Raw genomic sequence first — 27490 nt, forward strand, 5'->3', positions numbered from 1 at the left:
CTGAGAGGTAAAATTCCTCCTCACAAACCTGTCATGAGGAAACCAAAGTTGGGAACCACGGTCACAGAGAGATTATTTTATTATGCTGTATGCAGTTTTGACAGGAGAAGATCAGATTGTTGATCTGCGTTGTCTTTCCTTGAAGACATCAACTTAGTTTGACTGCAGAAAGCTTTGGGAGAATGCTCTTCTTCCTGTAACAGGCAACAGCTGTCTCACATTACTACTGTCATCTGTCACCTGGAGATAAACAAACTAACCTGTGACTTACTTGAAATAAACATTGTTTGTTGTCTTCATGCTAGTTTTCAGTGTTGCTTGCTTGACAGCACATGTGTTGTTGTTGTTGTTGTGGAAAGTCCTGTCTGTGCTTTTGCTCATTTGCTGTTGCATGTATGTGGTTCCTCCTCAGTTTCTGCACAGAGACCTCTGGGTTTGTTCCAGCGTCCACAAGATGCATATGAATAGCTTATTAAATCAATGGAGTAAGTATTGAGAGATTCTGATATTTTTCAGCTCTTCTTCATAGCGTTTAAATTGTATATCTGTCAGTAAATGCATACAATTACACACAACCAAGAGGAAAAGATGTTGATGTCTTATATCTGTATAAGATATGTTCACTCACTCAAAAGTAAGTTATCTGACACTGAACTGAGAAACCACAACTTCTTCACTTGGCTTGAGCTGTGTGTGCATCGCTTGACGTCAGTGTCTCACCTCCATTACAGCGTTATTTGGTAAATCATTGTGTCTCCTGTATGTTATACTGGGGCTTTAAGCAGGTGAATCTGCTGTACAGTAATTGTGCGTAGGTCTGCATTGTTCTGAAATAGAAAGACTGTCTCTCAGCATCCTGATGAGTGTCCTGTTACCTGCCCTCCATGGGAAACACAGCCTCTACAGGCTTAGGCTATTGTGTTCTTTCTTTCTTTTTACCTCTTACAAATGTCTTCTTGTTCAGAGAATCTATAGAGAACATTTCTTTGTAGTAGATAAATGCATAGATTGTTGTTCTCTCCTGCTGTTTGATTAACTAGAAATACAGCCGCAGCAGTGGTACAAAAGATGGTGTTGATCAGAGGCCAAAACAAACACCTGCATCTGAGAATTTCCATTTGACACCGAGAACCACATGTAAATGTAAAAAAAAGACAATATGATCTTTTAGTGCTTGTTTACTCAAAGCTGACTGAAGAAGACATATCTGAGTTTACCAGGCTTGTGTGTTTTTCTGTGTTTGTGCTCCAGATCAGTAGTTCATAATATTGTGTGGGTCAAATGAAGTAAATTTAAAATATGTATAGTATAAAAGATCCCCTTCAGATATGTTTTAATATATATAAATACTCTGCTTCGAATAATAATCTGTGTCTAATATGGTTTTACCACAAAAAGCTCAACTATCTCGATAAAATCCTTCCTGTAAAATGATGTCTCCTCTTCCCACATTGAAAAATCCAGAATCCAGGAATATTCAAATATTTTTCATTTCAAAAGTTGTCTCCTACTTCAACAAGTCTATATTCAATGCATGTGCACTGGAAGTTTCCACATCACACGTGTAAGTTGCGTACCGGACCACAGAATTAAGGTGAGCGAAGAGAAACTTTCCACTTTGCACGAATGAATGTTTAAACAGCCTTCTAGTGTAAAACTCTGCGTGTATGTCATTCTGCACAGTGAAGCTCAAACATCCAAGTCAAACAACAATAAGCAAAATATATTTTTAGTGGAGGGGAGACTTTAAGTAATAACAAGCTGTGAGAAAATTTCATGTTTTCCTGAAAAGATATTAGATTTTTATGTTTGAGCAATGACTCAAAGTTGTAATTCATCTTTGAGTTTTGATTTACCTTCATACTGGTACTGTTGCCTATAAAGCTCGGCTCCTTAGCTACAAGATTCGTGTTTGACTGGCTGTGTAGGTTGCACCAGGCCTTTGAAAACTCTTAGCGAGCCATCTGTGTCGTCTGCCTCCACTCCTCGCTGAGGACGGGCGGTCGGATTTCTATGCAGACTTGTTGTGGGAGTCTGTGTGGTAGATGGAGGGAGGGATAGAGAGGGAATCCTGATGAATCCTCTATACACTTCTCCCGCTTTTGATGCTGATGTGAGGGATTAATCAGGGATTCCCTCTGGCCGGGGATCATACTTATCATCACCAGCGTCATGTCCTCGCATCTCTAAGCCCTCACCTCGCAGATGGTAAAAGCTGAGAATAATCTCACCGCAAAACACAGATCATTCCTGTGAACTTCACATCTTAGCATCTTTGTGATTTCTTGCTGTGTGCCGTCTGTGTTCTGTGTTTTCCATCAGGAGTTTGGGCGTAACCCTCGCTGACAGCATGCTGTTACAGGGCAGTTCCTTCCTATTTACAAACCACACTCATCAAAGACTCACATACTGTAGCTTAAAGGAGTAGTTCAACATTTTGGGGATATACACTGACTTTCTTTTCAAGAGTGAAGATGAGGAGATAAATATCAAAGCTCACATCTGTGCCTTAAAGGATGAGTCCAGTATTTTTCAAGGAAAAGGAAAGATATTTCCGGCAAAACATATAGCCTACTAAAGCTTTCCAAATAAACATCATTATAATTTTACATAAATTATTTCTGAAATAGCAGAAAGTAAACACAGAATAGTGGATTAGCTGTTTTAGCTAGCTTCATAGGAATCTCCTCTAGGGCTGCAATTAATGATTATTTCCATTATTGATTAATCTGAAGAACATTTTCTCAATTAATCAATTAACCAATGTGACAAGGTGATGTCATCAAATTTCTTGTGTTGTCCAAAGATATTCAACTTGCCAACTAACTAAACTACAGTAGCTGTTTACTCATTTGTAGTCAGTATCAGCACCAGTCAAAAGTTTAGATATTCAAGTGACTTTTGACTGGCACTGTATATCCCTATGCAGTTAGCTACAACAGCTAATTGAGGGGGCAAATTTCTGAATTTACTCTTGGCCGGACTCAGAGACAAGTATTCGGGTTCGGTTCCACTCCCAGACTAGGTGCTGTGTCTCTGTCCGAAGAGCTGCTGACTGAGGTTACTCTGAGCAGCATGCATGGGAATAAATTACAATATAATAGATTTGTGTATGTTTCTCGCTTTCCCCCGCTGCTGTTGCACTGTGCTGCTCTGTCTTGTCTGTCCATGTGCTGTCAGTGTCCTCTGTTCGCGCTGCAATGTTATCAGCTATGAATAATATGTTTTTCACTGCAAGAGTAAATGGATGTGTGGCGTGAGAGTGTGTGAAAAGTGTCATTTGCATGAGTCTCACGGTTAATGTGTGAGAGTTGGCAACTCTATGTGAATAATACCCAGGCTGGAAAATACCCAAATGGCTAGCTGGCTAGCCTAGCTTAGCATAAAGTCTAAAGATGCACATGTTTACATATGTAAATGTAAGTAATTTAAAACTTTGTTTGTTTAACCCTTACATAAAGAGAAGGTTAAACATGAATTGTGGTTTTAGGGGAAATTATGTGCTGAAACTCTTTCTCAGTGAACTTCTGGATACTTCTGCGGAAGCTTCCAGTAGCTAATTATAATGACTGGCTACAGCTAACAGAGCTAACAACATCTAACAGCTACTACTGAACTACCTGTCACTGGATGTTGATTTGCTTCAAACGCTGCATTCAGGAATGTTGGTTCTTTGGGTTCATAGGTTCAAATTTTTCTCACATAGCATGAACTTGACAAACATCGTTGAGTCGGCTCAGACACTGGATGAGTTCAGTGTTGTGGTGGTGGGAGGCAGCAGAAAGGGACAGAGATACATTGTGCTGTTTCCACATTTTGTATGACCTCCAACACTGTTTCCAGCCCACTCGCCCATCTCTACAAATGGTATGTTGTTCTCAGATGGGATTTTTCTCCTCAGAAAAAATATAGAGTTGCTAACATTTCCACAAGTGGTCAGAGTGTCACTTTGTTTGGATGCCACACATAACCACAGACGGATATACTGGCTGATATGGGGGAGAATTCCCAGATGCCCTGAATGCATCTGAAAAAATCCAATGATTTAAGTTCTTAACATGAGTTTTCAATGTATGTGGTGTGTAATCCCTTTACAGAGCAGCCCCCGCCTGCATGGTAACCATGCAGTCGGTGCTTGGTCTCTTGTGTCACATGTGCCAGTGAAGGGGCCCAGTGGATATATGGTTACAGTCGAGCATTGAGGGTGTTCAAAAGCGTGAGCAAGCTTGAGCAACCTCAGTGCCAAGCTGGTTTTAGCTGAGCAGTCCTATTTTAAGATGTCATATTAATATACATGTAGACTTTTGGATGTTATACTGTACTTTGGTATTTCCAGTGCTGTTCTGGTAGCTCAGCAAAATATTGAAGCGCTGATTACCGTCTCCTGGACAGTAATGCATCTACGTCTCCCTCTTTAATACTGTCATGTTGTTGTACTTTATACAAAGATCCTCATATTTTATTTCGTGTCCAACAGTGCTGTGTTTTTTAGGGACTGTCAAAAAATTATTAGTGTGTGAAACAGCAAGGCTCTCCCTAACATTGTTAATTCTTTTGTCCCAATACCTTTTGAATTATTACAATTTGTTTGTCCAATTAAAATTTTAAGATGGTATACTCCTTTTTAAACCTTATGTAAAAAAATATAATAATATATTATATTATATATAATATAATTTAGTAATATCCACCAAATCCTATGTTCAAAGTAGAATTAGCAAATGGCAAAATTATGATAAACACAACAAAATGGTTTGTCTTGTTTAATAAACATTACAGCCAGACATTCTCTATTTTTTTTAACCAAGAGCAACTAGATGAACAGAACTGAAACAGTGAAATAGGCACCAAAAATATATTTATGATGAAAAAAACATTTAATTATTAATTAATTAAACACAAAAAAGAATGAAGTCAAATATAAATCCAGGTTTAGAAAATGTCTGTCGTCTTTTATGACTCCCCATCACACCTTCCCCGTCTAATAATTTTTGTACAGTCCCTTAGCACAAAGAGATCAGCCTTAACTCAGTATGTCCAAAACTGTGACGTCTTGTTCCTCAGGGCTCGAGTTGCAACAATAACCACATTTCCACTTCACCATAGTATTAGGAGGTGTACCGCAGGGCAGAGCACATTACAGCAATAACAGCTTGTTTATTGTCTCTGAAAGTGTTTCCATCGTCATGACAGTTATAGCTTAGGCATCGTGCAATAAAAACAGTAAACACTGTTCGCTATTTGTTCCCTTAATTATCCTACTTGTTTGATTTGACGCTCAGATGTTCCAGTACACAGAGAAAGAAGACAAACAGACAGTGTAAGTTAGCTGATATGACCACAGAAACTGTTTCCAGGTAAGAACAAAAACAAAATAGAGTAACTTGAGCTTAAGCGTGGTAAACGAAGATCGTGAATGAGGTCAGCGGAGCGGAAAAACACAGAAGAAGAAATATATAATGTACCACTTCCTGAGGCAAGGGGGTTTTTCCGAAGGAAAGACAAACAAGAGAGCCAGAGTTCAGAATAATTAAAAAGCTTTGATGACCTGGATGATATTTATTTGTATAATCTAAACTGCTACTTAAAAAAAAACTTTTGCAACAAATTAATATAGTTATTGAAGACATGAAACTTCACAGTGAATATGTACAGCAGCAGACCCAGGCTCAGACTGTATGCTACCAGACTCAAGAAATATCTCCTCTTAGAGACCCTAACCCTTAATGTGTACATGAATCCATGTAGCAAAAATATCATTTCTAATGTGAAGCATTATTCCAACAATTTCTTTGAAAAAAAAGTGTCACTGTTGGAGTTTTAGTAACATATAAAACACTTGAAATATCTAATAAATTGTGCATGAAACTGAGGAGAAAGGAAAGAAAGGCTCAGATTCCAGACTTCCTACGACTAACCTGCTAGCTTAAAAATGTTTCATATGTAGCCAATCAGTCTTTGTGCATTATGCATGTTTTTTTTTTAACTATTTGTTTTTATTTTACAAAACAATATATTGCAGTGTCCCTTGTAAAAAGTGAGTGAGTGTTTAAATACGAGATTTTCAACAGGACACATAAATATTTGTGCTTCTTTGATAAATGAAAAGATAAATGATGTACCGCATAATCCTGAATGTTGCTTCTTTGGTTAACTCCATATGTCATCAGGCATCTGTTCTTTACTCTTAGAAAACATGGCTCCACTTAACATAAAAATGTTGATCTTTGTCTATAAAAACACATTAGATTTGTTCATCCCATATGGATATCTCTCTAGTCACGGTGCTTTCTTCTGTCTTATAAGGACAATAAGTCAGTTACTTATATCTTCAAGCAAACCTTGTTCACATATTCCCCTCTAAAGCCAACTTTAATGCATATTTGAGCACATCCAAAAATATCTAACAGCACTTTTGCACCCCGGCTGATAAATCAAGTACAGGACAAACACAAGCTTGAAACAGTATTGTGGATGTTTTAAGCCATTTTTAGACTGTACATGTTTGTTTCTAATCTATGTGAAGGACCTTAAATGATTTACCCATTAAGGTTTGTTATAGTATGTTCTGGCGGGTTGCTCATTAGAGCAGCAGCCTTTGGGACAGTATATCTTAACCTACAGTATTTCAGTCATGGTGAGAAGTGATTGCATTACCTGTGACCTGCATCATGCCCTATTCATTAACTGAAATGAAGCTCTAAATTACAAAACACTGACCTCACTGGAGTTTTGTGGAAGAACAGGAACAGCACTGTGATCTCCTGCACATAGTAGACCAGGGTGATCACTCGCCATACTGTCAACACAACCGGGTCAGTATCACACTTGTTGGGATGGGATGTAAAATGATTGATCTGCATGGATCCTTACACATACAGTTGGATACAGCCTCAGGCTCATAGCACAGAGCAGGAGGATTGCTATTTTTAAAGCTGTCATACAAATTAGTAATGCAGTCTGATTTTTGGATGACACCAGCATGAAGGTCTAGCGTGCGAAATGGCATCTCCTACGTAATGTTGTGTGTCACTGATAAGCTGTTGCACCACCTTCAGGCTCATGTTGATACAGTACAGAGTTTCAAACCTGGAAAGACGTTAATGACAGACACAGACTCTGTCCTGGTCTGCACTGCTCAGGTTTGTTTCACATTATGGTGCAGTACATAAAACTTTATTTATGGTGCTAAATACTCAGTGGGGCGGGGTGGTGGGGATTTCCCCCCTCTCTGGTCTAAATATCGCAGCCTCTGCTGAGTTATTTTTATCCCAGTGGGGACAAAAATGTATCCCCTCATAGTGATTTATGCTGCTTTACCCATATACCATAAAATAGGCTATTAAAAATAAAGCATTGCAACATGAGAACAGTCATTAGTGCAAACAACAATAAAATCAAAAATGGATGTTTACTGTCAGCACTCGTGTGACAATAGAGATGACACGGTGTCTAGGCTACGTGATGACGCAGTAAATGGAGCAGGGGTCGCCTCCTTCCCTGCTCGGAGATTTGCAGAGATGCCGCAGATGACGCCTCCACAGGAAAGCGTGAAATGAAGACGGAAGTCTGTCATCAAAGACTGTTTTCTCGGTCTGTCAAGTAGGCATGTAGTGAGGCCTGTTTATTTTTATGATGACAGCATGTTGTGATTATTTTCTATTCAGTATTGAAGTTTGCTGCGCGCTACACGTAGAGCTGAATTAAAGAGTGACTTGCTAGAATGACATTAAGAGTATTGGCACGTCTGGCCGAACTAACCGCAGTAATGAAAGGAATGTTGGGGGACTTCATTCTGGCGTGTTAAATTAGCATTTAGCCTTTTGTTTGGTTACATATGATCACATCTGCTATGTCTCTCGATGAGGAGAAAAGGACAACCTGACATCTCATCGCTGTGAGTGAAAACATCGTTCTTCTTGATGAGTTAAATTTTAAAAAATGGATTAAAATATTCCTGCAAATGCAGCGGTCAAGTTCAAGTTTCGTAATTGTTTTATTAAAGTTAAATATTGTTTTATAAATGTTACTGTTACAGAAATAGCCTAATATGCTTCATAGTCTACAGAGGCCCACTGTGGTTCTGATTTATTTTCATGAATGAAAACATTTCAAAAACATTCCCGCCCTCTGACCCTGTAAATACTACAATGATAATCATTGTAATTTAGTGAGAGCTCACAGATGCTTCATGCCTTATGAGAATGAGTTCAATTCAGTTTTTAAACAACCACAAATATGCCCTGCAAGATCTGTAATGTCTTTACCTTTCCCTTGACAGGGAAGGTGATATAACTCAAAAGCAGCATTGTACTATTTGTGCCCTAATGTGTAAATACATGGTTAATGTTCTGCAATAGTGACGTTATTCTAGATCACTGCTTTGTCGACCACCGAGTGTGGTTGACGCCAGCGAGGAGCCACAGCTATGTGTGGTCCGGCTCTGGCTGTCCTTGATTGATCTGGTGTCAACCCATCCGACATATCACAGATCCCCTTCCGCCATCGCTGCCTTCACAAACCTGCAGACGAAAGCAGAGCTGTGGGGCTGCTGTGGCTCTGAATTGAGCGTCACCTCGCTTTGGAAAATCCATGAAGCAATTAACAGCTAGTGTGGCTTGGCTCAGGCCAGTTTAAGTGCTTGGCTTTAAAGCATTAGGCTGCCGCCAAAAATGTCATGACTAGAGGGCTGTTAAAGGCAGATTAATGTTCTGCTGTGGTGCAGTTGCCCGCGTCGTCCACATACTTTATCCCTGAAGTCACCGGGACTCTGAGGATGCTGTTATCCACACCCAAACTCCGTCTAGAATCTCAGTAAGAGACTTGGTTAGCATTCATTTGCCTCATTATTGCACCTGGAGATTACCAGTCTTAAGTAGTGTATGTCCTCTGGGAGAGTAGCACCTCATCGAGTTCATTAACACATATTTGGTGTAAAAAGGAGAGAGCAGATTGAGCCATTGATGCTGTGATGTGTATCACTTCAGTGTGAACTCCTGAGTGAGTCACCACCTTGACGTCACCTAATGACGCAAGTCTCCCTGTTTGGGAAGTGATGCGAGCCTTCATCGCTGCTCAGAAGTCATTGGTGTAAGTGCACAAACACACACAAATACAAATACAAACACAGCCTCTGCTTTGAGCTAACATCACATCCTAGTCTGATGTTTTGGACATTCCCCGAGAGAGGCCTTGTGTTAGAGAACGGTTCTCTGGGGAAAAAATCTCGCTTTGGTGTGAACTGATTTTTACTGTGAAACTTTCATGAACAGCATTCCTTATCAGCTGGCAGGACGTCAGCGTGGCGATGGTCAGCCCTGATATTTCTGGTGGTCTGCCGCAGGTCAAACTCACAGCGGGTTGTGATAACTGCCCTTCACCAGAGACAGACACGTTTCCTGGATGTTGCTGATATAACCTTCCCATCCCATGTGTGAAAAAACACAAAACCAGGGCTGCTGACAAATCACTTCTTGGCTAATGTGTCAGAACTGACAACAGAGCAGCTAGATGAGTCTGTGCTGCTGGTACATATACCACATTACATCCATGCAGTTGTGTAAAGATGTTATATGTGTGGCTAGATTCTTATTACGTTGCCTAAATGTGGAGTTTCTGGCTCCAGAAAGATCATGACTAGTGGTAAACCCAAACTGCAGGCTTCAAAATGTTCAGAAACCTTTGCATGATGTCACAGATGGGATATCCATGCTTTTCTGCAGTGTGTGGTCACGATGGGACTCGTGTACTAACAGCGGATGGGAAAAAGAGAGAGATGGAGTAAGAAACAAATCCTGGAATAACAAAATCTAAGGCGAGAAACAGGAAAGGAGAAACAAATTGCTAACTTCAGTCGTCAAACCCTAACCCTAACTATCTGACATTAGTGTTTGTTTTCACTGACATATCTTTTATTAGCATATTAGGCAGTTGAAACGAGCTCACTTCCATTTTCTGTCACTGATAAAGCTTCAACCTGCATGATTGAAATTTTGACCACGTGGCAGCAGCGAAACAAGCTGTAAACACGACACTGACATATTATCACCTTCAAAAGTCGATGTAGTCAGTCTGTTAGCAAACAGTTGCCCATTTCCACCTTCAGCAGAAAAAAAGTTAAAGACATTTTGTGCAAGTTCCAGCTGATTCTGTTCTTCTTCTGCATGTATACAGGCATGCATGTGACAAAGATTTTATGCTGAAGAAGAAGCTAGAAGAAGAAGAAGCTAGCTAGCAAATGTAAACAACGTAGGGGTAGATTTGTTTTAATCAGCTTTGCAGGTGATGTATGAAGTGATGTATGAAGTGATGCTGGGAAACCCAATGACACTGATTCAGACAGCAAAAAGGATCATGTGACTGCAAGATGGACAGATTTAAGACCATGTGATCCTTATCAAGCAACACATCAGTCAAGTCCAAAATAGGAAGAAGCCCATCTTGCCAATATATGAGAAACTTCTGTCTTTTGTGTGTAAAGTTTTTTTTAGCAATTTGGGCAAAGTTTAACTTGCATTTTTCATCAGCAAAACAGAAACATGCATCAAAAGAAACATTCTTAATACTGTAATGTTATTTTTATTCAATTTAACAGAGCTCTTTTTGCTACTCCAACATTTTAGTCCCCTCCAAAGTCACACTTCCAAAGGGGGAGTACGACAGAAAGAGTTTAGGAATAAAGGCCTGTTTTCTACGGTGCAGAGGGAAAGGAAGGAGAGGTGAAGGATTGAGACAGTAGAAAACAGAGACAGAGACAGTGACAGCTAGATGATAGGGCTGCACTGTAAGCGTTTCTCTATGACAGCGCTGGAGCTGAGACTGTGATGATTGTTTGGTCCGGAGCCGAATGAACAAAAGCAGCATGAATAGCCGGGGTTGATTCCCTGCGGCTTGATTGACAAAACCCTGCCAATTGTGTTAGCGTGTCAGCGTGTGCTTTCCACCGGCGTCAGTGTAAAGGCGAAAGAGACTGTTGTTGTGGAAAAAACAAACTCTGACCTTCAGTGTTATCACACCAGTCCTTTGTGGCTGAAATTAGGTCAGGACTACCCTTGTTGTGAGAAAAAAAATGGAAGTTTGTAGCAATTCTAAGACAGGATGCTTAGGTACATTCATTTAGTCAGTAACTGTCTGATTGTAAGAGGAAGTGCCAGTTTGAATTGATGATGTCTGCCCAGATTCTGTTATTTTGTGTTTGATTTGTCCAGTTTTCTCTTTTTAATTGAATATTTTTTGGGTTTATTCAGTTGACAGAAGAAGCTTGTTTGTCTGGAATCAGTGTCTTGGGGAATATACTTTATTGAATATTTGCATTTAACAAAGCATTATTTAAGTACTTACTTAAATACAGTTCTGAGGTACTTGCACTATACTTAAAGATCCCCTCCAGATATACTGTATATTCTCAGTGTTTGTGCGCTGGAGGCTTAAAGTTTCCACATCACACAGGATTGGCTTCCAAGCTAGCTGTGATGTCACAAATCATACTCGTAGGCCCGCCCCTTAAACTCAGAGTTTCAGTGAGCGCAGAGAAACTTTTCCACTTTCAGCAGATGGATGTGAAAACAGCCTTCTGGTGGCAACTGAAGCTCAAACATCCAACTGTAGGAACAAGAAGAAAAACATCTTTCTGAGTGGAGGGGGACGTTACATTTTTCAGAGCATAGAACTTATGCAAGTAAATGAGATTATAGAATAAATTAAACTATCCAATAAATATAAAATTGTTAAAATTTCCTCTACAGCAACCAGCTACAACATTAAAATACTGCTTACATGTTACATGTATTAGTTATCCAATAGTATAATAAAAGATCCTCCAAACATGTTTTAAAACAGATACAAAACACAAAAAGTTCAGTTATCTAGTCAGAAATTACATCTAATCCTTCTCCCTCACTGAAAAATCCAGAATCTATGAACATACAAATATTGATCATTTCAAAAGTTTAACTTCTTGGACACATTGAAAAGAACAGTCTCAGTATATGGAACCACAAGTGGAAATATTTCAACCATTTATCCATTTATTGTTCCTATTTCAACTATTTTTCTGTTACTTTCAGCTAACTATTTAGACATCTGCTTGCTAGTTAATTGGTTTTCATACCCTCTGAATCTCGACACTTGGTGTTCAGGTGTTACAGTTCACTCAATTTATATATAATTAAATTGTAATTTCTATTTTTCAAATTAGCTCAGCTGCTCCACAATCTTTCCATGTAGCCTCTGGCAACTGCAGAAGTAGCCACTGGGGTACAAGTACCTCTTGTTGGGATTCACTACTGTAGAGTATATTAAAAAGAATGAGTTATATGAGAAATAATGAGATTTGTTATAGAAATAATTTAAGAAATATAATTAACATTGAAAGCAAGCTCTCTCATAACCATCCAAAGTGTACACCAATCAATGCAGCACATTTACTGACACATCTTTGATGCCATATACACAATATGTGTTTTCTATGAGCCCTTGTCATAAATGAGATTATACCTACATTGAGGACAAACAGCTCACTTGACCCCTCTGGACAGTGTCTGTTATCCGTTGGTCCTACCTCTATTTTAAGCTTCACATTATTCACCGTCTTTGTTTCACTGTGTAAAGTGGAAGCACTTTCCCTCGTCCATGCAGCTAATAAGTAGGAGAGTGAGATTAGACCTTTTGTAAGCCTCCCTTTCATCCAGGGTTGCTTTCATACATTTAAATGCATAAATCACCCTTTTGGTTGTCACACAGTGTTTTTGCGTTGGTGTGATGGGTTTAGCAGCAGAGTGCATTTATTATTTTAGATATAGTTGGGCTGAGCAACTGTGTGTAGCAGATATAGTCATAGAATATGAATAGTGTTGCAAGTCTTTGAGATACAGGAGCTTAAAACTGTGAGTGAATAACAGTCAATCACTTGAATACATGATGTTTTGATCTGATTAAATTTGGAACATTTTTCACTCAGTGTAGCACCTCATTATCCCTTTGATATAAAAGGATGGTTTATCAAATTACAAAAGCTTGTCACTATTGTTCGCTTGTCACTTGTGTGACATGTTGACAATAATAATATTCTTACATTTATCCACAATTTTTCCATACATGGTGTAGAATTCAAAACGCTCCTCACATTACTTCCCAGATGATTATCTGTTCAGCAAGACTTGCTCATTTTCTCAATTTTGCATTAGCTAATGGAGCAACAATGGTCACTGATAGAACAACAGGGCATGCAGTGGGTCAGATTAAACACAGTGCAATTATTTTCCTGCGTCAAACAGTAGCTCTTATTTCATATAATGAGAGACAGCCCTACTACCTAGCTATGCAGATAATTATGAATTTTGAAATATTTGTCTCCGATCTATGCCACACCTCCAGTACAATGGAGGTGGAAGGAACTTTGATTAGATTAGAATAAAAGATTACATAATTATGTCCCTCTCACTCCCAGTTACACCATGAACATGTCCAGTGGAGCTAATTTCTACTAAAGAAATGGTCCCTATGAACTGTTCAAGGCACATACTGTGGTTCACAGGTTGGGTCCAAAAATCCATTTTGGACCAGGTCTACTGAGGACAAGTAGACCATACAGTCCCAAATACAGAGAGGACCAAAAACCACATCCAAAAAGCAAAATGTGTGATCATGACTCACCATGTTATCAGAGCTGACACAGACCCAAGGCAAAACATTGGGACCCCACTGGCCCAGCATGAGTCCTGGGTTGGGTCTTGGTTACCAGGCAAGGACCTTTGAAGACTGTTTCTGAAAGAGATGTCGCTGCTGATTTAGCGCCACAAACCAAATTCTATTCACCTCCATTGTAAAAAATTAACTACAGATATCACTAGAGGTACAGTAAGTGAGAAAATGTGTTTTTTTTTGTAGCTTTGGTGAACTAGCCCTTTGATATTGTGCCTGTCTGTGGTATTTGCTTCTCTACAGTTCTACATCTGCATGTCGCAGGTTCATTGAAAGAGTCATGATATCAGCTTTCAAAGGCTAACATGTGTCTCTACTTTGTCCCAGCTGACATCTCCAGGATGTGTGATGTGGACGTGTCCTCAGAGCCCACCAGTCCCACCCTGTGTGGTGAGTCTTCAGACAAGTACTACCATGTGGACCGCTGGCAGAAACTCCGCACCGCCGTCCGCAAACTGGAGTTCTGGGAAAACTTCACCGCTGAGCTAATCGGGAGCGGCTTCTTCTCCAAAGTCTATAAGGTATTCCTTCTAGTGTCCTCCCCCACTTTCTGCCTTGTTGCCGGCCTACGTGTGTGCTACCATCAAAGCTCGCTTTGTTCCAGCCACTAATTGGGACATTCTTGCCATTCCTTGATTGGCCCACCAGCTTGAAGACCATGGGGGCGCAATACTCATCCCCAGCTGAGACCTTACATAACTCCTAATAAAACCAGTGCTGGAGCAGAGCAACAAGGAGAGCTGATTTCTGTACATTTAGGCTTTGTCCCTGATGAAATGAGCTAGAAAGAGGCCACAGGATGATGAGTAATTGGGGAAGTCAAAGCTATCATGTGACTGGATTGAATGAAATAGTGAGGATCTTCTTGGAAACTGTTGTCACCACAGTATCTCTGCTAGCCTATCCACCAGTCCTGCTACAACTACTGCTTCTGCTTCCACAGTCAGTGCTACTAACAGACACCACCACCACTCTGTCTGTCCCTCAGGTGATGCACAGTACCAGTCGGAAGGTGATGGTGGTGAAGATCTACAAAAACGACGTGGACCAGGACAGCATCGTACGTGAGATCAGCCTGCTGCAGAAGCTTTCCCACCCCAACATCGTCAGGTACAACTGTTCATGTCCCATTTAGTTCCACTCTGTCCTGAAGCCTTCATGGTTAATCTAAAGCGAGAGAGCTTCTCAGTGTGACTTATATAGGCCTCTCATCCCTCCCACACATCACACTCTCAATGTCACTCTTTTTTTCCCCACATCTCAACTTCACAATCTGGAATATGACAGCAGTAGTACAATGGTAAATGCATTTATATTCCATTATACGATGGTCTAAATGTATTTCAATAAGAGGAAATATTCATTACTGCATTCAGAGCTTTATGGCCATAATCACTTTAAAGGACTGTACCAGTGTTTTCTGTAGGTTTTAGTCTATTTACTTCAAATTAAACATTCATTACATCACAGCTAAACCATTTTTGTGTAACTGACACTTCACTATGGACTTTTCCTGACTTGACTGACTCGTGTACTGTATCACAGTGACCATTACGTCTGTCTAAATGCTAAAAGTTACATAATAGTTGTTGAATGGTAATGAAGCGAGCTGCCGTTTGAAGTGAGGTTTTCACTGCTTTACTCCACTGCGATAATACAACCACTAGCGGCACTATTAAAGCAGAACTCCATTGATTTTACAGTTTGTTTCTAGGAGTGCTACTGAGTAAAACGTAGTATAAAGCCTTTCGTGGCTCCAAAGGGAGCTATGTGAAATCTGATAAATTGCCTCACATGATGAAAACTACAAGTGTGAGAATGAAAAAAAATCAGTCTAGCCGTGGCTGAGACTCAGATGCTGCAGCTGCAGTCAACACAAATAAAATTAGACTTTGGTGCTATTTAACACTGTCCCTGTTGTCTACAGCAGTTACATAAAGTGTGAAGCCAGGCAGACATAATGTTTGCCTAAGCAATCTTATTTTAGCCATTTAGCAAGGTCACAGCGGAAAGGTTATCAGAGAGCAGCTTATCTGCTGAGGTCACGGCTTACAGTACAGCAGACTGTGATGAAAGCAGTCCACACTGTTAGTACCTGGTACACACAAACCTGCGCACTCTGTGTGGACTGAAACCAAACACAAAGTGCGTGTTAATGATGTTTGTTGAGGCCATTATTCCCAGGACCGAACACAATGCTGTTGCTCAACTGCTCTGTCTTTTTTTAAATATCAGCTTTGATAATAAACTGTGATCAAGTGTAAAATTCATGTCTGAAGGATAAAACTGTTAAAGGATATACTCAATACTCATTTTTTGTTATTTCGGCTCAGTACGTCTAGGTTTCTTACTAATGTTATCAGTTGTATCCCTGCACGACACCTGCAGTGTATGTCACACACACACACACACACACACACACACACACACACACACACACACTGCTGCAAGAAATACTCACTAGAGCACCAAATGTGTATTAATCCACCTGTAAAAATAGTCCCCAACAAATGCACTATTTCCTCCCGTTTGACTAATATTTACTAACAACTACAGTGACCAGCTGCGACATTATGGAACCAGTTTTGTTTTTTTTAAAGTGTGTTTATGAACTGCTTTAAATATTTAAGTCTGCAGTAGAACAGGCCTGGGGCTACAGAAAGAGGAAGGACACAGTTCTGTACTGACGGACTAATAAATATTTGATTTGTTGTAGAATATTGCTAGCCTTTTCTTTTTATTAACTTTAAGCGTTTAAAATATGGTTATTATTAGTACTCTGTTAATCAAGCGGCCTATAATACAGATCTCTGTTAAGGGAAAAAGTACTTTATATATCAATAATCTAATTAATAAAAAGACATGCAAATTCATTTAAAACAAATCTTACACTAATAGATTTTCTTGGAACATGTAACTTTAATAAAAAAGTAATAACAAATGTATTTCATCATTTTCTAGATATCTGGGAATCTGTGTGAAGGAAGATAAACTCTATCCTATCTTAGAGGTGAGTCAAACACTTTTTTTTTGACACTTGTGAGTCATCGTTGCTGTGTTTGTTCACAATCAGGCTTTGTTCTGAGTGAAAAACACAACAGATTACACTGATATGAGTTGATAGTGATAATGAAATGCTTGACAAGTTGAGTCAGATATTTATTGTATAACCAGACGTGGGTCCAGCAGTATTTGCAATGATCATAAATCTACAGTCTTATCAGATCTTAGTCATTACTTCAGAGTAATAAGGCTGACTCGTATAATATATGATAATCTTATATTTTTATATTGTCCACCTGCATCAACCTCCTATTTATATAATCTGAAATAATCCAACTATATTCATATCATATCATCCTAACTCCAGTATGTGAATGGTGGATGTCTGGAGGAGCTTCTGGCCAGGAAAGATGTTCCCCTGTGCTGGAGAGAGAAGGTGGACCTGGCCTGTGATATAAGCAGAGGGATGATCTACCTGCACTACAAGAACATTTACCACAGAGACCTCAACTCTAAGGCAAGACCCTCAGTCCGTCTTTCACTCTGTCCTGTTATTTCGCTGCTGCGGCGGTCCAGTACGCGTCCCCACAGGGATCATTAAAGTTTCACCTCATCTCTCATCAGCTGCTATCACTACTGCTCCACCACAGAGACCTCACAGGGGGGGATGCACTACCACAGCTCAACAACTAAAATATAACACCACAGGCAGTGTGCAAAATACTGTGTGACGATCGGGGGGGTCCCGGACACAAATGGATCCATGGACGTTTTAACTATGCGGAGGCGGAGCAAATACTGCAATATAGTCTTACTGTGTTATCATGAAAACAATCAAAGATTTCAATAGTTACATAAAAATAAACCTTACTGTGTAGATAAATAGAAAACAATTAGGCCCATTGTTGAGATTTTCAGGGGGTCCAAGTTGTCAACTAAGGGACCCCAGAACCCCTGAGTATTCTGTACACTGACCACAGGGACAGATTATCAACAAAATACACCATCAAAATGTTTTTTTCCTGTATAGAATAATCTGAAAACTGAGCAAATTTTAAGTTATTTTATGGGATGTGTGACCTTTGCTCGAATAACATCTGTAACAACAAAACCAAGAGTGTACAGCCATGCTAACAACTCTTTGAGGCTGTACCTGAGCTAAATGCTAACATCATCATGCTAACACCATGTGACATTATGTTCACAATGATAATGCTAGCGTTAGCTGATGTTTAGCAGGTACAATGTTTGCTGTGTTCACCGTATTGTTCTAGCATGCAAACATTTTCTAAATAGCACTATTCACAAAGTAAAGCTGATGCTGATGGGAATGTCATTAGTTTTGCAGGTATTTGGTCACAAAGCAGAGTATTTTGACCAGATGATGCCACTAGATAAAAAGTTATTACAGTTCATGCTCTGGGGAACATGAATGTCACAGCAATCCAGCCAATAGTTGTTGAGGTGTTTCAATAAAGAACAAAAAAGTTCACCTGGAGGTGGTGTTAGAGGAAAATTCAGGGGATTCATCCTCTTAGGATCATGAATGTTTGTCCCAAATGTCATAACAATCCATCTCCTAGATGTGGAGATATTTCAGTCTGTGCTGCTATCGTTGCTAAAAAATTCTGATACACTACACATTACACTGACACAAATGTTGGTCGTGCTTTTTGTCATTTGGCAAGGACTCCTCAGTTTCCCCTGCTTCTTTTCATCTAATGAGTTTTTTCTCACCATCTGGGAGGTGCAGGATCTCCGCCGTATATCACTTTGCCTGAATTACCTCAGTGCCCTCCTTTGTTCAATTTCCTAGCAGGAGTCTAGTTTGCACGGCATTTGCTGTGTTGTCAGATAAATTCAGCAGCATCGTATCCTATTTACTCTATGCTTGTTCATTCAGACCTGAAAGTTGCAGTGAAATGTCAGAGCAAATCAGCAACAAATGTTTTGTGCATCATTGCTAGCCGAATGGCAAAACAAGTAGCTTAACCAGTCTCTTTTATACACTCGCATTACCTTTATCTCCTCACCTGTAACAGTTTTCTTTTTAAAAAAGATCATTTGTCGTGTAAATGAAGCGACCAACTTCTCGTTATAGACTTGAAAAGCCTGACAGGCCGTGGGGGGTTTACGAGGCCCAGAGGACTCTGGCATGCCTCCATCCCAGAACCTGCTTTTTCCCACAAATGTAATTTGAGGTTTGTTTGTAGTCTCTTTAACTACCAAATGTCTCGGGCTTGTCCCAAAGGAAAGACAAATGAGTGCCAGAGGGAACACTGTCACAGTAAAATAAGGAAAAAAAAAGTACTATGCTTCTCTACAATTTAGCCGACACACTGTGCGTGTGGTAAACCTCAAACATTCTGTAAAATCAAACACAGTTTTCTTATTCATTAACTCATGTGAAAAATCATCTGAAGACATCCTCATCCACACACTTATGCATGTGTGTGCGTGTGTGTGTGTGTGTGTGAATACACTGTGTAGGTGCATGTCTGTCTCTCATGGTTGCCAGGCTTCACAGAAGAAACAGTCAGTAATGCAAAGGGACAAGGCAACATGACAGTCACTCTATTGTCATGCTAATAGACTGTTGCTAACTAAGTGCTGTTGCTACACACATAACTTGTCCACACTCACATGCGCACAGGATTTGTATGAGAAGAGGGGCCACGAAACCTTCTCACCATGCACGTCACCCCGAGGCAACTCATTTGGCTTTGTCCCAATTCTCTTTATTCACATGGTGACCATAGTTGATTTACGTCACGCTCTGGCTGCATAAATGGGATTGATCCATCCGTAATGTGGATCCATGAATGGTGATAATTGAATGAATCTTTGAGGTAGTTAAAGCTGCACTAATCAATCTTTTTTATCAAACAGTAGATCAAATAACACATAAGTTCTCTCAGCTCTACAGAGCATTTCAGCCTTTTTTAAGCTTATTGTTTTGGTTTCCTGGCCCCCAAACTTCAGATTAAGTTTTAAGCCACTATGTTTATAAATGTTATGTGATTATAGCATCTCTGAAATTATCCTGATGACATAAAATTTTGTTTGGTGGTGCAACTGGTGCAGCCAATGTTTTTCTTTAAATTATTTATTCACACAATGTCCTGGTAACTACAGCATTATTAATATATAGTTAAAGCTGCACTAATCAATATTTTCATCTCAAACTATCTAAATATAACAGTAACTGTGTGTAATGTGAAAGGGATCGCTATTGTTCTGGTTTTACAGTTTACACTTTGCTTCAGTTTGACCACTCTCACCAACCTTGTTTACATCAGCAGCAGGCAGCTGTTTGCAGTGAAAAAGTGCTGATACCTACCTGCTCCGCACCAAACTGCAGACAAGGGAGTTAAACATGCAGCTGTTCAAAGCCTCTTGTTTCTCTCAGAAATTGGTGGAGACCAAAAAAAAAAGCTTAAATGGAGGTTAGAACGTCTTTAGCTTCTGTACTGTGACATATTTCCCAGTGAATATGTGAAAGGTATACTGATACAAGAAAATCAAATCCATTTCATTTTATTAAATCCACATTTTCCCTCTTTAACCTGAATAACAAACCAGGACTTGATGCTCCGTTTGGATCCAGATGGAGAACCGGGGCTAGCTCAGAGGCTATGGGAGCCATGCTGCAGCTAACGCTCCCCTAGCCTCCCAGCTTAAAATTCATGTCAGTCGAAGAAAGTTTGCAACATAGGGCTGACTTCCTGTTGCCAGTAGGTGGTTTTACACGTGTGTCTTTAATGCAGCAGTAGTGGAGGTCACCTGACATGCATTTTCATGAATATCGGACGTTGCATGAAATGTAAATTGGATGTTGTTTGTCATATAAGGCTGACTTCCTGTTGTCAGTAAGTGGCGCTATGACTGACTCAATATTGACATGTAGATGTGTGCCTGGAATCTTATCAAACCATAATAAACCTTAGCTAACTAGTCATTTTATGTATTCCCTGGTTTGTCTGTGGTACAGTAAGGCATGTTCTGATGAAATATGACAAATGGTCACAATGATTGTCACTCTGTAATCATTGCAATGCAAACCCACACTTACATTACATAAATCTGATCAGAAAAGCAGGAGTTTGGAGAATGTTTTTTACGCTTTAAATTTGGGTGAGGAAAGTTTGGCTGGGATTAAGTCATCCATAGCAAATCCAGTTAAGTGGCTGAACATGAGAAGCTTCTGACGCCAGAGTCTAAGGACGTCCAAAAGGCAAATTACATTCCAAAGCCCCCGAACCAAAATGCAGTCATTGTGAATACGCCTCAGTAACCCCACAAGTTAACTTCAATCACAGTTTACACTCTTAGAGAAGTCGAGGCCCCATTTAATTAGTGCTTACAAGCTGCTTTTTTCTTCTCTCTCCTTTTCTACTAACGCTTTCCATTTTTGTTCCCCACACTGTTGCTTTCCTTGGCAGAAAGATTAGGGACCGGGGCTAAATTTAGAGGTGATGTCTGAGATTGAAGTTTTTCCCAGGAGAGCCTCGTAATGACAGGCTGCCGGACGGAAAAGGCTTCTGGTGCAATGGAAGCCAGATGCTGAGACGTCACATTCACACACACCCAGTCAAACACAAAACAGAAACCTGTGCACAGAAAAACAGAAAAAAAAGTGATTTATACACATGTATTAGCATCACAAACATATACACACACCTCGGGCCAGGCGCTGTTGTTATGCAACCACAGCTCTGAGCTCTCTGTGCTCCCCCGCTGTCTGCTTCTCCTCACACCTCCAGCTCTGTACAATCTCAGTTTGTTTTTTTCCACAGAAAGTATGAACTTTTTTATTAAAATCTATCTGATGTCACTCAGTCAGTGTGGTCTGCCTCTGATGTGATGGAGGCTCCTCTGTAGCACACAAGCAGCCAAACTGAGTCTCTGTTGTTCACTGAGTCTCTCACATGTGGGGGTGAATTATTTAGTGTGCTGGAAAGGTGCTGACAGTAGATCCTATTGAGCCCATTGATAAGTGAAGAGACTACAGAGAGACTGTTTGTCTGGCAGCTGGTGTTCCAGGAAACACATGCTTACTCAATGGAAGCACATTCAAAGATCAAGACTTTAAAAGACGAGATAAAGTAGACAGTTGACAAAACTAACTGTTCATGACTCCTGCTGCTTCAGATATCAGTCCTACACTGCCCTCTGCTGGCAGAATATCACACTGCAGTTGTAATAACTTGTCTCACCTGTTTGTGTTTCTCCAGAACTGTCTGATCCGGGTGACGTCTCGAGGTCGGGAGGCCCTGGTGACAGATTTCGGCCTGGCCAGAGAAGTGGTGGAGCTGCCGGTTAAAGACCCCGGCAGGAAGCTCTCACTGGTGGGCTCTGCCTTTTGGATGGCCCCAGAAATGCTCCGAGGAGAGCCGTACGACCGCAAGGTACCAGACGAAGTTTGTTGTATTGATGTCATTCATTGCAAACTTCTGAAACACAAAAGTCTTCATTCATAGTCAGTGTTTCATATGTTTGACAAGGACAGAAAGAGAGGCATTACCATATAAAAGAATGGGTGTGAAACCAAATGTTGCAGATATTATTAATATTTATGTTGTTTAAAATTCTTAATATAAGTGTAAGATAAGTATATTTTTACGCATTCGAGGTCTAATACAAGGTGTTTGGACACAATATTGCTGCAGGTGGAATGTCTACACTACAAATCTGTCTGAGATCAACACAGATTATTGTATCTTAATGTTGTTACTTGTTCCAGGTGGATGTTTTCTCCTTCGGCATTGTGCTCTGTGAAATCCTGGCCAGGATCCCTGCTGACCCAGAGATACTACCCAGAACACAGGTAGAGCTCAATAAGCAACCCGTCGTCACAGCAGACATCAGCTCATGTCAGGATGCTTCTAAAGGGAGAACTGCACTTTAAACCTCAAGCTCTAACTCAAATATTACATTACAGTGATATTAGTTAGTTTTTCAGGGGAAGCCTTAAAGGAATAGTTTTTCATTTGAGGAAATACTTTTATTTGCTTTCCTGCTGTGAGTTACATGAGAAGATGAATACCAATCTCCTATCTCTGCAGTAAGTACAGAGTTATAGCCAGGAGGCTATTAGCCTAGTTTAGCATAAAGAGCAGAAGCAGGGGAAACAGCTGACTCTCCCAAAGTTCAACATTTGTCTACCAACATCTTACTAATTAACACTGATTTAATTTGCACACAAACAAAGAAAAAATTGTAACAGTCTGTGCGACTCCCTGTAAAACCACAACTTTTGTTTGTATTTCTGTTTGTGTACAGCTTAAAGAAACGAGATTCAACGTGTTAATGAGTGAGCTACAGAGGTGTTGTTGAACTTTGGAGAGAGGTGTTTCCAGTCTTTATGCTGAGCTCGGCTTATCACCTCTTGTCTCTTGTGTCTCTCTCGGTGTCTCTATTGATCTTCTCATTTCACTCTCGGCAAGAAAGTGAAGCATACTTCCCAAAATGTCAAACTATTGCTTTAAACCAGAATTGCACTTGATTTAAGGATATGGAAATTATAACATGTATGAATATTCAGCACTGGTATAAATCAACCATTAGCAGTGTTTACTGCTACTGTACTGTAAGTACTGGTGTGTAAACCCTTATGTATCATATATGAGCCAATACAAGTTTCACTTCCAAACAGTATGTGAATAGCAGCATATGTTGTGTTAGTATGTGTGTTCTGTGAAAGAGACACAAATCTTCATTGTTGCAGCACATGGATGTGTTGAAGGTGACACATCCTTTACAAGCGTCTAGTAAAATGTGTAATATTACTGTACATAGTGTGCTGTCACTGTAGTGACTGTTGACATTCATGTATTTCAGGACTATGGACTGGATGTGAAAGCATTCAAGGAGCTGGTGACTGACTGTCCTGAGCGTCTTCTGGAGTTAGCAGCCAGCTGCTGTATGGTAGGTAGATAAAAGAGTTAAACGCACAATATGTAATCTTCGGCTGCAAGGTGTCTCTCAGTCAAAACCATAAATAAACGTCATGTAGTAGCGTCACTGCAGTCAGCTTCTCCTGGTTAGGATTCCTTCAGTGTTCATCGTTCATGAGGTTTTTACCGGAGTCAAATTATTTGCAGAGCACAGCTTGTTTCTCTGATAACTTAAGAGCCAGACATATGATGACTAAAATCCTTTATCTGGTTAAAAAATATAGTTAAAAACAACCAAGATCTAAAAGTATATTGTAGAAATGTGGCCTAACAGTGGATAAAAAGTACATTTGTGACAGCTTCTGGCACGCTGCTTCTGGCACATACACAGGGAGGATATGACGCCATTGACCAAAGGTGACCAAATGAGACCGACTGTTACTTTAATTTTAAAAAATGGATTTCTCTGGGTTTGAACATTGTTGGAGGCATTTGGGATACTGTAAGCACACAACTCAATAAATATATATTACATAGGTCTAGAGGTTTTTAGACATTTTAATGCAGAAAAGTTCCATATTATACCTTTAACATGGAAACAAAACACAAAAAAAATGGGGTCATGGCATTGATCTGTTCTGTTCTGCAAATTACTATTATGTTTGTGTGTGTAAGTGTTGTATGTTGTTTATGTGTTATTAAAGTGAATTACATTTTATTGTGAATCATATCAAATATAGTACTATAACAGCTTTATTGCTGAAAATTTAATATGGTTTAGATATGGTTAGAAAATGGTAAAAAAAAATGTATTATGTAAGAATATAATTACACTTTAAATCACAGGATATGTTAAGTAAATGTGAGGTCGGTGAAGGTTGGGATGGACTAAATAAATGGAGAACAAGGTTAATGATGTGAGGCTCTTGCATTTTCTTTTAAAAGAAAACTGTACTAAACAGCTGTTGTTTGAGTTTTCTATCTCTCAAAACACCTTTAAATGTAATAAAATGCCTTAAGCTTGAACTGGCCATGGTGGAGTGTAGTACACTATACCAGTACAGTTCCAGTGTTTGCATCATGTATAAGTTAAAGTGCCAGATGATCTATTGGGACAGTGAACACCCTAAAACTCTGGTATTTCCTTGATTAAATATATAGACTCTGCAGTTGTATTGTGCTCTTGTTGTGGCCCCCTGGTGGACACAATTAGACACTACTTACAATGTGCCTCAGCCAGGCAGATTGTTTACTTGTCAATAGAAAATGAGAAATTGTCGCAACTCCAAAGCTTAAAAGTTACTGAATGAAAGTGCAAACCTAAATTAATGACAATAATTTAGACCTTATGTTATTAATAAATTACAAAATGTTTAAAACTAAAACAATTAGCTACATTGTTATTTCCATATCAGTGCTAATGCTTGAGATCAATAAATATATTGTACACCAACAAGTCTGCATACATTCAAAACATTACCAATGATACCAATAATTAAGAACATTTACTCAACTACTGTACTTCAATGCAATTTTACTTTAGTGTGTTAATTTTGAAATGTTATAATCTTCTGGTCCTTTGTACTTTTACTCCGCTACATTTCAAAGTAAAATATTGTACTTTTTACTCTCCCGATCTAAGGTGGAGTCTTTCAGACGGCCAGCGTTCACGGAGTTGTTGGACGAGTTAGGAGAGGTTGCTGAGAGTCTGGAGCTGCCGCCCAAATCTGATCTGACCACGAGTTGAGCTGTCTGGCTCTGGGATTTGTCACTGTGTGGACAGGAAGCTGAACCTGAGCGGAAGAAACCTGAGTATTTCAGCCCTCTGTGGCATCACTCTCCTCCACTGCACAACGCACGACGATGGTTGAACTTGTCTTAACTGAGGTGGTGCAGATGTACTAGATGTGTTTTCAGAGAGCAGTGGACACTCTGCTGACTTCTCATGGACATTTTGCTTTGACACATTTGTGTACATATAAATAGTGGTTTGATTGATAGGAGTGAATATACAATATGTTTTGTTTCTTTGCCGCACGTCTTACTTGACTGAAAGGTCTTATCCTCTCTTCCTTCCTTGGTTCCTACTGTTCTTTGTGAGTGGTTTGTTTCGTAACCAACGATACAGATGATCAAGTCTGTTGATGTATTTTCTGCCTCTTCTACAGTATCTGCTTACCCGTCCCCTTTGTGATTCAGGTCGGCCTCTGCAGGCCTAGACTCTCACTCAGTGCCTCTCCAACAGGAAATTGCAATTGCTGACTGAGCGAGAACAGCCTGCCCTATACTGGGACTTCAACAAGTCCACCAGACATACAAGATGGGACTCAAAACAAAACCACTTCAGAAAACAGCCTGTGGATACAAGCAACAAATACAGGGCTGATAAATCAGGGGCTGAAGAGATTTTAAGTTGACTTTGAAGTGTGGAAACCTCAAACAAGCCATGGTCAAACCCCTAATTTGTTCTGTGTGCAGGTAAACAATTCATATTCACAGTCGCAGTTCATGTCGGTGTCAGTCTAAGCTATTTATTATTTCCATAAAACTATATTTTTCTTGAATAATACTGAAGCTTTTCAGGAACAAAGAAAAAAGTTTCTAGCCCTCTAGCTTTTATTTGGCATAATGACAATTTTGAGTCCTCCAGTCGACCCATTCATTTCTTAACAATTAAATCACAAAAAAGTGGTTGTTTTCAATAGCGGTGTGCACAATTTAATGTTCACATCTCATTTTGCTTTGTAGTTGTCATATTTTGTCGTTATTTGTCTGAGCTCATCAAGTTACTTTGAGCTGAAAATGTGTGTGTAAAAATTTTATGCTTATCTCTTTTGCTCTTTTTAAAATACTGACACCTTTTTGAGATTGAAGGAGTCCACATTGGTTTAAGTTTACCAGTATTTACTTTCTGGTCTCACAATGATTTTTCAGGCAGCTACAATACAAAAGGAACTCTCACGAAAGCCATATTTCAGGCTTTCAGATGAATAAAAGATAACATTTCAGAGATACAGGTTTAGTTTTCTTGCACATGAATGATAAAAGTTTTGAAACTAAATATAAAAGAATAATGAAACAGAAACTGCAGCTGAAACCCAGAAACCCCAACAAGCTTTTACAAAGACAAACAGAACTAAAACTGAATTGTAAAACAGATTCACCACAGAGGAGAATGTCTGAAAAGGCTAATCTGTAACTTTAGGTCCTATTTTGCAGACAGTTTTCTCCACTCGAGGAAGGTCATCTGCTCCGAGTGACTGTACAGATACTGCAGTCCGAGTGCTTTTCAGAAGTTGCTGTGTCAGTTTTCACATTCCATCATGGAAAACTAATTGAACCATTTTCATTGCAATTTTCTTTAATCTACTTAAATAAAAAACTGAAAAATAAAGTTCCAGTCCCATATTTCATATAAATACCTGTGTGTATTGTGTGTTGTGAGCTGCACTGGCAGACTAACAGGTTGTTAGGTGGATTTCTGTAAATCTGGTTTACACAAACTGGTCTTTGCTCTATGAGTGTTGAGTGATGAATTTTGGGGGGAACCAGAGGGACCGCTACATGGGATAACTCTGAAAGATCAGGGGACCTAGAACTGGACAGGGGCCCTAAACAGTTATAGGAAAGGAATTGTAGAAAAATGTTGTTGCACACATGGATTTCAGCATCTTTCATGGTAAATTCTGCAGATTTTATTAAGGGTTAGTGTTGGTAAAGGGGTTGCGAGGATATACTTTACCACCAGATTTAGCAGTGCCTCCTACTGAGAGAGGAGAAAAGCATGTCCAGTCACAAAATCTCCAAAATGTGAATTTTTAATAGAATTAATCTGTTTAGTTCATTCCTTACTGTGTCCATATCAGAGATAAACCAGCCAAAGGCAACTT

The 27490-nt window shown here is 39.6% G+C and overlaps 1 protein-coding gene across 3 annotated transcripts in view; it reads left to right on the top strand.

Moving 5' to 3' along the window:
- zgc:162952 (PKc_LIMK_like_unk domain-containing protein) overlaps positions 1-26995 on the top strand; it is a 28459-nt gene extending 1464 nt beyond the window's left edge. Inside the window, exons 2-10 of one of the 3 annotated variants that reach the window (XM_042420182.1) lie at positions 413-485; positions 14029-14222; positions 14690-14811; positions 16663-16711; positions 17072-17221; positions 21939-22112; positions 22448-22531; positions 23545-23631; positions 25243-26995. In XM_042420182.1, the coding sequence (XP_042276116.1) occupies positions 455-485; positions 14029-14222; positions 14690-14811; positions 16663-16711; positions 17072-17221; positions 21939-22112; positions 22448-22531; positions 23545-23631; positions 25243-25347 (996 nt within the window). In that variant the 5' untranslated portion in view covers positions 413-454 and the 3' untranslated portion in view covers positions 25348-26995. Of the gene's footprint in view, positions 1-412; positions 486-7874; positions 7898-14028; positions 14223-14689; positions 14812-16662; positions 16712-17071; positions 17222-21938; positions 22113-22447; positions 22532-23544; positions 23632-25242 lie in introns of those variants that run through there. The other 2 variants (XM_042420184.1, XM_042420183.1) reach the window with 2 other exon arrangements.
- Positions 26996-27490: the final 495 nt, after the last annotated feature.

The sequence above is a fragment of the Thunnus maccoyii genome, chromosome 9 (assembly GCF_910596095.1).
Source record: "Thunnus maccoyii chromosome 9, fThuMac1.1, whole genome shotgun sequence".
NCBI classification, from domain to species: domain Eukaryota; kingdom Metazoa; phylum Chordata; class Actinopteri; order Scombriformes; family Scombridae; genus Thunnus; species Thunnus maccoyii.